The sequence below is a fragment of the Oreochromis niloticus genome, linkage group LG3 (genome assembly GCF_001858045.2).
Source record: "Oreochromis niloticus isolate F11D_XX linkage group LG3, O_niloticus_UMD_NMBU, whole genome shotgun sequence".
NCBI classification, from domain to species: domain Eukaryota; kingdom Metazoa; phylum Chordata; class Actinopteri; order Cichliformes; family Cichlidae; genus Oreochromis; species Oreochromis niloticus.
Window position 1 is genome coordinate 37,679,434 of NC_031967.2, and position 12,433 is coordinate 37,691,866.

Here is a 12,433-nt window from a genome sequence, read left to right on the forward strand (position 1 = left end):
TGGCTATATTAATTTCCTAAAGTTCTCTCTCTCTCTTATATTTAATATAACCACACTACAGACGGACAAGCGCTTGTTTGTATGCGTTGTCGTTAGCAACAACGACGGTAAAACCATCGCATGTCCGCTTGTTTATTTTCCACATAAACCTTTCACAGTAAAGCTCAAGATCCTGTTGAGACTTTTCAAAATAAACTGAATCACGTGAAAGATGCAGAGTATTTACGGATGAGAAGCAAAAAAGAGCCGTCAGGTGCTAAAAAATAAACCTTAGACTCAAACGTTAGAACAGGCTTTTCCCCGCAGCACGCTGTGTAATAAATACTCACAAAGAAAACGGCGGCCGTTACAACCTATGTCTAAAAATGTATCGTTTCATGCATCAGTTAAAACACTCGACTCCAGGTACGCGACGCCCAGCTGGAAACACTTCACGCAAGTCGAGCTGCCCGACATTCACAGAATTTACAGAAAATGTTACATTTTTGTGATTTATATCGTTATCGGACGATAGATGTCTTAATATCGGGATATGAGATTTTGGTCATATCACACAGCCCTATGAGAAATGGTTCTTACGTGTCCCTAAAGTGTTTATGTTTTTGGTCTGAGAATGATGTCGAGCCTGGAAATCACAATTCAAGTCTTTTTCACGTTTGTGGCCTCAAAAGTACAAACATTATGAATACCAATAGAAAAACTGGTCCCAAGCTATGATAACCACATCATCCTTTAAATTCCAATGGAGACTCTACTAAAAACCGTTAAAAATGACTGAAGTGGGGGTGAAAAGGAGCGAAATATTGTAAATAACTGGTTATACATCTGATTTCTCCCTCATGAAACCTGGAAAATGACTTCAAAACATGTAACAGTGCGGGATGTCAATGACTAGAACCTCAGTTTTGACACTTGAAGATGTTTCCAGAAGCTGCTTTGACTCAGCAGGTTTCACTCTGGAGGACTGATCCACATCCAGGACTCACAGCTCCGTCTTCTGCCCAGACAGAGGCGCCTGCGGCTGGATCTCCTCATCGGACGACACCCCTCCGTCAGTCTTCTCCACCGGAGATTTGCTCTTTTTCTTCTTCTTCACCTTCTTCTCCTTGTTCTTCTTGCTCGCCTTCTCTCTCTCCGAGCTGCCGTCTCCTCCTTCCTCGCCTTTGCCCTTGCCCTTCTTCCCTCCCTTCTTCTTTTTCTTCTTCTTCTTGTCCTCCGCAATCGCTGCCTGGTCTCCCTTCTTCTTCAGAGTCCAGTTCTCGTTCAGGCAGGCTGGAGAGAGAAATGGAAGGAGAGGCGTGGCGGGAAAATAAGATCAGGAAAACAGAGCGAGGCAAAGAGAAATATATGCACTTATTTTGATTTCAAAATAATAATAATTTTTTTAATTACAATATTTGTTTTGTCATTGAGGATTCTTATTATAATATAAATTTTTATTGAGCTCTTTACTACACTGATGGTGTAAAGGTCTCAAAAACTCAGGTGAATACAGGGACGTGAGAAGGGAAAGAAAGGGGTGCAAAATTAAAAATAGGGACATTTTTTTAAACAATCAGGAATCATGAATTACAAAAACAACAACATGGATGTAACTTCAGAGTTGTGTGTACGAGCGTTACCTCTGTCCTGTCCTTTGAGCACGTGTTTCTCGCACAGATACGTGGTCAGGTCCTCCTCCTGGCTTCCTTTATACCAGTCCTCAATCACGTCCTCATACTGCTCTATCATCACATCACACTGACCACACACACGCACGCACATTTTATTTCCAATGACACAAATTTCAATTAAAATATGAAAATTTGACCATGTTTGGAGTTTAATTTTGGTTCCTTTGGGAATGTTTAAATAAATATATAAACACACCTGTTTTTTAAGGTCGGCCACTTCAGCTGAAGTCTCGTTCCACAGCTCGTAGGGAATGTCCATCACCACGTTCACTCCTTTATTCACCAACCCATGCAGGGTGGAGAAGGTCTCCGACATGCCCTAAGCCCAATGACACATTTAAAACTACAAATATGGACGACTGCATAGAAACCAAACTACGTTAAAAAGAAGCTAAACAATCATCACCATACTATCCCATATGTGCCGTTTTGTTGCGACTACAACAGGCTGAGCATAAACATCCACATCAAACCACCGACCTGATGATTAGCAGATGACCTGCTCTACCTGTGAGCCACAGCTACTCCAAAAATGAGGAAAACAGCCCTCTGATTGGACCTCTAAAGATTTTCCCAGTTAGTTTAAGGACTCAGTCACTTATTTGGGGTCTGAATGAAACTTTAAGTCAGTTTTATCACTGTATAATTTTATTGTTCTCCAAGTGTCAGCAAAGAGGATAATCTGCGGTAAGCTCATTAGCTAACAGCCTGTGATCACAACTAGAGTGTGAAGCTTCACAGTCAGCTCCGCCTCATCACGCACAGTTTCAAACACCGAGATGAAGACGTCTATGGTCGGAGTTCAACTTCCAATAAATTCAGTTTTTGTGAACATTTCCTTTTACTTTCAGCAGTTTTCATAAACAGTAAAGCTGATCTAAAAAGTTTCAGGGTTTTAATGAGAACAGCTCAATGTGCAGTCATTACATGTGAAGAAGCGACGGTGACAGCATGGCTACATTCAGCTAAAAGACATTTTATGAAACAAAAGAGAAACTGCGTGTTGTAAATTCTATGAGCTGAAAAACAAGATGCTTGAAAACCAAACCCTAAAAATACTGATTCTTGCAGAAAGTGTCACGCGTCACATCCAAGATGTTTAAAAATAACCGTTACACTGCAGTTAAACAGTTAAACTGACAGAACAGGAACCGTGCACACTGACCTTGGCAAAGCGGTTGCTGCCACTTCTCTCTTTGTGCAGATTGTACTCCAGCAGCCTTTGACACACATTTTCTACAACCTCGATGAATCTCAGGTCTCTGAGGAGAAACACACACCATTAAAGATCCCGGCAGGCAACAGAGTTAAAGCTTTTTTCTCTCTGTACCTTCTGTTTGAATTTGCCCTTTCTTTGTTTTGTCTGTGAACCAAAAACCTGATCACACATCACAGCTGACTTCATTTTATGGACCGTGTCAAAGTAACATTACAGAGCTTTTTCATTTAAGTTTTCTGCTCCTCGATGCGCTTTGTTTTCATGTGAGCGCGTCTCCACACTAAAGGCTTTTCTCAGCTGGTATCCTAGATGCTATGAAAGTAAAGTACCCCTATACTTAAAGGAGGCCTATGGTTTTATCCTGAGGCGATAACTAAATGATCCACAGTAAAGTGGCCTTTATAGCAACCCCTCAGCTCGGCCTCTGAGCTGACGGGTTGAATTAGAAGAACTAGAAGGAACAACAAGAAAAAAGCAGTCCTACATATTTGTTAGTAGCCCACCTTCCATCCTAAAACAGCTGAGACACCCTCCCTCAGCCTGGTTGTGCTGGAGGTTTCTTCCTGTTAAAAGGGAGTTTTTCCTTCCCACTGTCGCCAAGTGCTTGCTCAAAGGGGGTCAGCTGATTGTGGGGGTTTAAACCTTACAGTATAAAGCACCTTGAGGGACCTCTTGTTGTGATTTGGTACTATAAATTCAAAAAAATTGATTCTGTGTCCCCGCCCACGACCCAGAACTGGATAAGTGGTTGTAACAAAATGTGATGGATGGATCACGGTGAATACTAAAATACAGCTGTGATAAAGTCCTGCTGACTGTAACAGAACTTTATACTTCATGTTCAGACATATGAGACGTATGCTGCCTTTCAACTTACCCTAAATCAAAAAAACAAAAAGGGAAACATCATGAGTTATGTGTGTATGACACATGCCACGCTCTGCAGACTGAAAATAAACATGCGTGTTCATGACCACATTTACAATATTCTAACACTTTTTTTTTTTAAAAAAGCAGCTCCTAAAACTGTGATGCTTTCAGATTAAAACTCCCTTCGAGCTTTGCTCTCGCACACCACCCAGAGCACTTCAGCAGCTTCCCTGTTCTATAATAAGTTTCTCCACAGGAACTGAACCTGACCAAGTTCCTGTCCCTTGTTGCCGTCTGTCTCTGAGGGCGAGAGAAAGATCCAGAATCAGCCAGGCGTACTCTCCCTCCACACAGAGCAGCTTTCACTTCTACTTTGAAACCGGACTCTTATTTTTTTTAACGCTCCATTTCCCGGTACCAGGCGCGCACACACTCAAACTTACGACTTGACATATTTGATCGGCGCCGTCCCCTTGCTGTCTATGAAGCCGTAGGTCGTATCGATGACTTCTTTTGTTTTCCCCGTCTCTTCGAATGCTGACTTCATCTCGATGCTGACAAACTTACAGACTAGAAAGAGAAACAGAGACAATGAGAAGAAGACATTTAAACCTCAACAATGTCTCAACAAAGCAGATAAACCCGTCTTATCGGGTCACCGATGTCATCAAGATTCTCTATTTCATTTAAAGTCTGCTTTTTCCCCACAGATGGACTCCACCTGCACTGTCATGGACTGCAGGTGGAGGCGGTAGTCCTTCCTTTGCATTTCAGAGTAGGTTCTGGTTGGAGTTGTGCTCCACAGCAAATGGAGGACTGCCGCCTCCACCTGCAGTCCAGCATGGTGGAGTTGGGAGTCCATCCCTTGGACAAGAGGCAAAGCTGACCTGGCAGAGGACAGGTGGTACAGCAGCTATGAGAGGGGACGGGTTAGTAGCAGGATTTTCAAAATAAAATACTTACAATGAGCACCTTTAATTTAAAAGCAAGGCTACAGGGTGGTGTTGTGTATTCATGCTAAGAAATGGCCAATGGAGTAATTTCAAGAGCAAAAACTTAAAAGCAAAGCTTACAAATGTGAAATGTTAGCCAAGCCCAACAGCACTCCTGTTTTAATGTTTCACATAATCCTGTTTCAGTGCGACTTCCTCCACAAACACAAACAGCCTGCTGTCAGTGTGAACCCACACAGAGTGGAAATTATACTTAGCACATATACTACGTGTATTATATATACAGATACTGCAGTATGACTTCTCTATTTGCTGTAGGACTCTTAGAGGTCCTCGGAGCCCGTTTTGAGCACCACAAGCCGCCTTACCTTCACATTTGTTGGGCAGATGAACCCAGTCATCGTCCCCATCCTTCGCTGCTCCGACCGAGGAAATTAGGAGAAAAAACGACAAATATGCCGCTAAAATCATCCCGTCTGCTCTCTCCGAGTCTTTATCTTGTCATAAAGCTTCTTTGGACTTTCAAACAACTCCGCAGAGCACCGTTATTTCCCCTGTTTTCACGCCTTCCTCTGAACCATCACTCCTGCTGCTTTACCTGCGACCGATCCCTTCCGCTAAGGGCGTTACACAACCAGATCTCCGGACCAATCAGAGAAGAAGCAGTGGCAGGAGCTGGACCAATGAGAGGCAGAGGAGGGTCGAAGAGCTGCTGGAAGATAAGAGGTATCACTCCGCGCTACTCCTGCGCAAAATTGCAAATTTTGGTATCATCCAATGTTTTCTACAGTCATTGGTATCATCCAATAAAAAGTAAATACGGGACCAATACTGCCGATACATTAAGAAACAGATTAGATTAGATTTATATTTCAAATAGGACAAAATGCAGATTTTACAGCAGCAACATTATTGTATCTCTACAGTTTAAACATTTAATAAGCTTTCTGCCTGCACAGAGTGGATAGTCAAACAAATTGAATCATCATAAATACATTATTATAATACATTATTTTATATTTATTGCTTAATTTATTTTTTTTTAATTTTTTTAAATTTTAATTATTTTATTATTATAACACAAGGAACAAACAATAAGGGAAGAATTCTGGATCAGCACCATGATGCAAACTTGTGGCCATAATATATACAGTATTCTGGAGAAGATATAAAATGTCACTGTATGTGCGTGTGTGTGTGTGTGTGTGTGTGTGTGTGTGTGTGTGTGTGTGTATTTTATGTATATCGATATTTTTTTTAAAATTATTACTCATGATATAACATTGTCCAGATATGCCCTGTAAGGACATGAGAAGGTAGAAAAGTAGCTGCTAAAGGCAGTGGATCCCTCACCAGCTGAATTAAAAAGAGCACAGGTCACAATAACACATGTACCAGTTGTTGCATTGCAGAGATGTTCAAGCATAAAAACAATAATAAACACACCTGCAATGTTTTGGTTCTATAACATTTTTCTATTATTACTTTATTATGGATTAGGTGCAAGAGTTTTTAAGTGTGGATAATTAAATAATAGATCAATGCAACAGCAAATTGTGCCTTTTTCTCAGACGGACAGCAAGTGGAGAGTGATAGTTCAGATGAGGAGACGGAAGAGATGCAAAGAATGATTCACGGGCAGAGCCTAGTTTATTTCCCACAGTTTTGTTGCCTTATGGTTCCAAGTGTTGTCACCTTTTCATCTTTGCATTTTATTATTATCTCATAACACTTGTTTAATCAGCTCCCATCTCTCCTATGGACTTTTTACAGTCTACAGTCTCAGATCAGCCCTGCCCTCCAGCACTATCAGCAGCAGGAGCAGCAGCAACCCCTTAACAGCAACATTGTACCCATCAGGTAAAACACAGGCTAAGTGTGCTTTGCATTGTCCCCACCTGATGACAGTGGTAAAGTATGATGCATTTCCATATTAGATTCTTGATGAATGTGTGTTGTTGTTCTTCAGCCTGGTTCTATGTGGCCCTATTTAACTTTGAACACCCGCCCCTTTAAAGATCTCTGCACAGCCCTGCTTAACTTAGAGGATAGAAACAAAGTAACAATACCGTCATGGCAGGATTGATTTGATACCAATACCAACTTTGGCATCGACACAATCAATATTTGTATTGATTTCCCCATCTCTACTCCATGCCCAGCAAGAATCAAGCCTCTTGCTCGAATCTATGAAAATCTCCAATTTAACTTTAATTCATGTAACTTTTACTTTATAATCATAGAATACTGAACTTTGAAAAACAAAACATTGATGTCAAAAAGTCTAAACAACAGATACAATAATTTTACTGTAAAGTATTAACAAGTAGCATTGTGTAATTAATGCACTGAACAAGTCTTGTTTTGGATTGGATTTTACAGCAAAACAGGTGTCAGAACGGTTTATACCGAATAATAATAATGTTAGGTCTAACACTGTGTGGAGTAAAGGGGGCGTGTCCAAATGAAGCCCGTGTTGAGGGCGGTATTGTTCCTTAGAATATCACATGATCAAAGATAAAGAAGGGCCTGTTTCTCTGAAATTACCTGTTTTGTTGTTGTAATTCGAGTTGTTGAAAAGATGCAGGAATTTGGGGGGTTTTTTGGCTTGAACTGGATCTGAGGTGATTGTGAGGATTATCACCAGGCTGTAAGGAGATTATAAGCACAATATCAGCACTTAGGGAGAATTTTGACATGCTATTGCCCAATAATACAACATAATGTTTAAATCAGTCTCACAGAGGGTGGTTAATTAGGTGTGTGCGTGTTTGTGTGTGTATTTGTATTATACAGGACCTCATATCTGTATTCTGCAGTTGATACATCATTGCGTTTACATATCCACTGGTGTGTAGCCCACATGCATTATCAAAGCAGGGCTGCTGTACATTGAATGACCAGCAGATGTTAGTATTTCCAAATAAATGTTTTCCTTTTAAAGCAATGAGGTGGACAGACATTTTAATAGGTTTTGTTTCACAGGAAAATTGCATGAAAAAAGAAAAGTGACTTCAAACTACATTTTAGATTTTTGGTATGGGAACACCACCCACGTAGAAAAGAAGGCTCTCCAGAGAGTCATAAAGATCACAGAGAGGATTATAAAGAGTAATCTTCTATCACTGGACTCAATATCCACATAATAGTGCAAGAAAAGCGCACAACACATCATCAGAGGTTGTGCATATATACACAGATATACATTGTATATTCATATCTGACTGTGACTCTAAGCTCTGCACAAGATGTACACTTACCTGGTGTACATCTTAGGTAAGGAACCAAAAATATCTTTATTTCAAAAACACATTTTTGCCAAAAAAAAAGTGGCCTATACTTTGTTTGTTGTCCTATAACTCATAACTCAATCATAACCTTTAAAATGCTTAAAAATGATTTTAAAACAAGTGATATGAGGGAGGTTTGGTCCACAGTTGGCCTTCTGTCACTCACTGACATCTGTATACCCATACTTTTACTCTTTTTGCTTAATTAATTGATTAATTAATGACTCAGTTTGAAAAATAATGTCACATTAATAATCTGTGACTGTATCAGGATCTCTTTTTCATGCCTACACTCTGTGGTTGTGGTGAACTAGAGTGAGCAGTCCTGGCAACGAGTGGCACCTCTGATCTACAGACAGTCTTTGGACTCAGTGCTCTGACGTGCAGTTTTTACTTTCATCCAACAGAGGGAGTCCTGCACCAACCTAAAGTTCTGCCAGGCTTCACCTGTTATGCAACGCTGAACTGAGACAGATGATGAACATCTATCCCTCTCTCCGTCCTTTCTTCCTTGGGAGCGTAACGGAGCTACTCATTGCCTCACATCTGTATTGATACTGAGCTGCCTGTGTTATGACCTTTGACCTCTGATCTCCATTTCCATGTAAATAATGGATTGCATGCAGTTACGGGAACTATCAGATGTGCTCTTGGCTTATCATCCACCTGTGCCTGTGGATGTGATGCTCATGGTGCACATGTGCAGACATTTGATTGGCTCACGGTCACTGGACATTTAGCGATTTAGCCAATAGCTTCACGCAACTTAATGTGTGTACATGTGTGTTAGACCAGATGCTCGTAGGGAGCTAGAGAACAATCAAATTGAGTTGTAAAAAAAGAGCATTTTTCTTCTGCTTATCCATTTCAGTGTTGAGGTCGGGATGGAAACAGTTATAATATCCATCCATCACTTCAGTTGTAGTTTTTGTTCATTTGACCGAACACAGCAAGCACGAAGAGTTATTTAGGAACATGCTTGTTGAGGCTGGGAAGTCTACATGACTATGAATGTGTCCCAGATGTATTTTGTTTGTATTAAAGTATTCTGTTTTGAATGTTTTGCACATTGTGCCCTGACAAATGTGTGTCCACATGAAGTAAAAGTAACAACAAGAAAACTAAAACGGAACATTTTTAAAGGATAAAATTGAACTGAAATCAGCAAATGTGGTGTAAACACTAACCGAAACAATGTTCTGAAAACAAAAAAAAACTGAAATTAAAATCACAAAACTGCAAAATTTGTTTGGTAAACAGGGTTCGGACTCCTTTTTGTGATGGGCAGCCAATCAGAAGAGAGCTAAAAAGAGGAAAACAGCTTGTTTCAGACAGAGACTGAAGAGAGAGGCTGAACAAAAGCCCAGTGAAAGACAAATAGGAGCTATTTTGAATGGTTAATTATGCAAAGCTATAGTCCTTGGATAAAAATCCAAAGCTGTTAATGAACAGAATAACTCTACTTCAAACTCTAATTGCTGCTAATTAAAAACAGTTTTGTTAGGAGCAAGAACTTGATGCAGATCCTGTTCCGCTCTGTTGTGTTGAAGAGAAAGCTGATCCTCAAGGAAAAGCTGTTACCTCAACTACTCAACAGCTACAGGCTGTGGGTACTGAAGAAAAGAACGAAATTCCCTCTGAAGTTTGTCTAGGCTCTTCTATACAGATGTGAGGAGTTTGGTCATTTTAGAGGGGCTGAGGATAGAAGCACTGCATCTCCACATTGAAAGGAGCAATATAAGGCGGGTTCAGGCATCTGATTAAGATGCTTCTAAGACTACTCTTACTGAGGTAGGGGTTTCAAGTAACTGGGGACAGACTCCGGGGCTGAAGCCAGGACATGCTTAAGAGGTTATGTTTCTCAGGCGAAGTGGGAACACTGCTGTCACTGTAACCTTAGAAGAGCTAGAAGAGGTGGAGGGAGAGAGGGACCAGATGGGCATTGTCTAATTTACCAAACATTTTTATAATCCTGTTAGACTTTTAACATCCCTTAACTCCAATAAAAGTGTGGGCCACAAATTCAAGGAAAAACGGGTCTCATTTGTCTGAATTCACCTATAGGGCCAGTAACTTTGCACTTCCTTTTGTAGAATCTTTAATTTAATTTTTAGGCAAAATCTCAAATTGGGCTGCTCAGACGTGATGCTCTGTTACTTTATGTCTGTTTTGTTTTTTGTTTTTTTTTGTTTTTGTTTTGTCTTTTGGACCTTTGGTTGCATAAAACAAGATATTTAAAGAGTTTATCTGGAACTGTGAGAACCTGAAATTATGGCTGGGCGATATGGCCTTAAATCTATATCGCGGTATAATTTGAAGCATGTGCAGTAACAATATATATCACAATATATTATTTTCTTCTGTATACCGTATTTTCCGCACTATAAGGTGCACTTAAAATCCTGTAATTTCAAAAAAAAATCGGCAGTGTATTCTCGTTATGTATGAATTCTCGTTGTGCTTACTGACCTCGAAACGATTTTATGTGGTACACGGCGCTCAAAAACCTGTTAAAAAAATGTTGTAGTACGACTTTGCTAAGCTATGAAGCTGCACCATTTGATGGATTGTCGAGCATTACAGCTACCTTCATCAGGAGCCTTGCGGAGTAATCTGGGTCCAAAACTCCGTCCGCTTCAGCTCCCAAAGTCAAACGAACCCTGCAGCATCACTGAGATTTAAAAACTGTCTACATTATTTCATCTTTAGTAAAATGATCAGCGTTTCTGCTTTACCAGGTGTAACAATTAAGTTTAACATCCAGGCATCCATGAAAACAGAATTCATTAAATTCAATGGAGTTAGAAGTTAGCAGAAAGTTAGTTCGCTAGTTTCCACCTAAACAGCATATACCATGTACTGACTGAGAGATTTCTGAAAAATTAAAACGTACAGCTCTGCTAACACTTCCCACATAAATGAAGACAGAAAACTGAACAGCAGTGGCGTTTGCAGGATTACTGAAGTTGGGCTAGCTGGTATATAATGATGTGCTATGTGATCGCTAGCGACACAGCTATGTTAGCATAATTTAAACACAGTGAAGCTGGAGGATGAACGCTAACTTTTTTCCACTCGATAAAAATTAACAGGGGGGTTCCTGATGGTTAGGGACAAATGCAATCGCATGGCAGGATGCTGTAAATGGACCAAACTTCAGTCAGGAGAACAACTGAGATAATATACTGCAACAACATGGGAATAGAACAGCTGCGAGAGAATTCAACATAAATGAATCAATGGTATGGAAGTGGAGGAAGCGCGGTTTTTGGCTTTCCCCATATTCCAAAACGTGCTTCGTCTCTTTGCTATTACTGTCGCCCGGCATAATTTGCAGATGATATTGCTTGCAACCGCTGTAATGCTTTCGACCAAAACAGGCGCAGCTTGATGACACCCTTAACATACGCTATCGCGGTAGAGCGGTATAGTCAAAATCTCTACCGTTGGCCAAATTCATATCATTTCTACCGTATACCATTTATACCGCCCACCTCTATTTGGAATTGAAATTTTCAAGATTTCCACAAAACAAAGAACAAACAACAGGCCAAAAATAAAACCAATTACTTTCAGTAGACAGCAGAAAAATTACTGCAGCCATAGAAAAGAGACACCTGAGCGTTAAGCTGGTGTGAAGTGTTGACAGGAAGAAGTTAAACGCAGATGTTACGGCTCTCTACCGTTTAAGCTGCTGGATGAGGAGAGATGATTGGATGGATGGATATTGGATTTGCACTGCACTCCAAATGATAATTGCAAATGTTTCTTAAAGGATAATTTATGATTCTTTTGCCTGTTTTTTGTTTTTGTAACCCCCAGAGGACCTCGGTACGTTCCCTGAGGAACTCCTGTACTTCAAGTTCATAAACTTTCTAAACTCCCCAGCTCCCTTGCAGGACTTTAACAGAATTTCTCTGTAGACGTTTATCTATGTGCGTGCATATGTTGTCTTTCTGTGTGCTTGAATGTTTCTGACTGCATATCTGAAAGTGTGTGTGAAAGAGAGAGAGAGAGAGAGAGAGAGAGCTGCACAGTGAGATGAGAGCGTTTGTCAGTGGTTCAATAATAGTCCAGTTTTTCTGAGAGGTGCTTCAGTGTACTGCTGCCTGCCAAAAGGACAGCCAGTTTCTCATTGCACAATGCGCACACACACACACACACACACACTCACAGATCACTGTGTGTCTCATAGCAGAACTTGACACTGAGTTGGTGGAGGGGAGGTTGATGTAGAGAGAGGGAGAGAGAGAGAAAAGAAAGAAAAAAGAGAGATGAAAGCTGGTTTTTATTCAGCGGTGCAGCCCACACAGCGGGCAAGCGAGGGCTTTGTTAAAAAAACTCATCTCTCTCTACTGCTCTCCTTTTCAGCTGTTCCTTGAATAAAAATATTAATACATTTAGATTACATGACACATTGCTGAAAAG

The 12,433-nt window shown here is 40.5% G+C and overlaps 1 protein-coding gene across 1 annotated transcript; it reads right to left on the minus strand.

Moving 5' to 3' along the window:
- Positions 1 to 482: 482 nt before the first annotated feature.
- On the minus strand, positions 483 to 5,347 carry cnpy3 (canopy FGF signaling regulator 3). The gene is made up of 6 exons (XM_019352261.2): positions 5,084 to 5,347; positions 4,206 to 4,332; positions 2,839 to 2,935; positions 1,870 to 1,992; positions 1,623 to 1,740; positions 483 to 1,272 (listed from the first exon to the last, which is right to left on the minus strand). Exons 1-6 carry the CDS (start codon positions 5,184 to 5,186, stop codon positions 983 to 985), a joined length of 858 nt encoding a protein of 285 aa, XP_019207806.1. The 5' UTR covers positions 5,187 to 5,347; the 3' UTR covers positions 483 to 982.
- Between the last annotated feature and the right edge of the window lie 7,086 nt (positions 5,348 to 12,433).

Coding starts and splice junctions, on each gene's coding strand:
- cnpy3 (XM_019352261.2), bottom strand. CDS start 5,186: ATGATTTTAGCGGCATATTTGTCGTTTTTTCTCCTAATTTCCTCGGTC. Junction 2,936..4,205: donor CCGATCAAATATGTCAAGTC/GTAAGTTTGAGT, acceptor GTTTCTCCTCAG/AGACCTGAGATTCATCGAGG. Junction 1,993..2,838: donor GCAGCAACCGCTTTGCCAAG/GTCAGTGTGCAC, acceptor CATTGGGCTTAG/GGCATGTCGGAGACCTTCTC.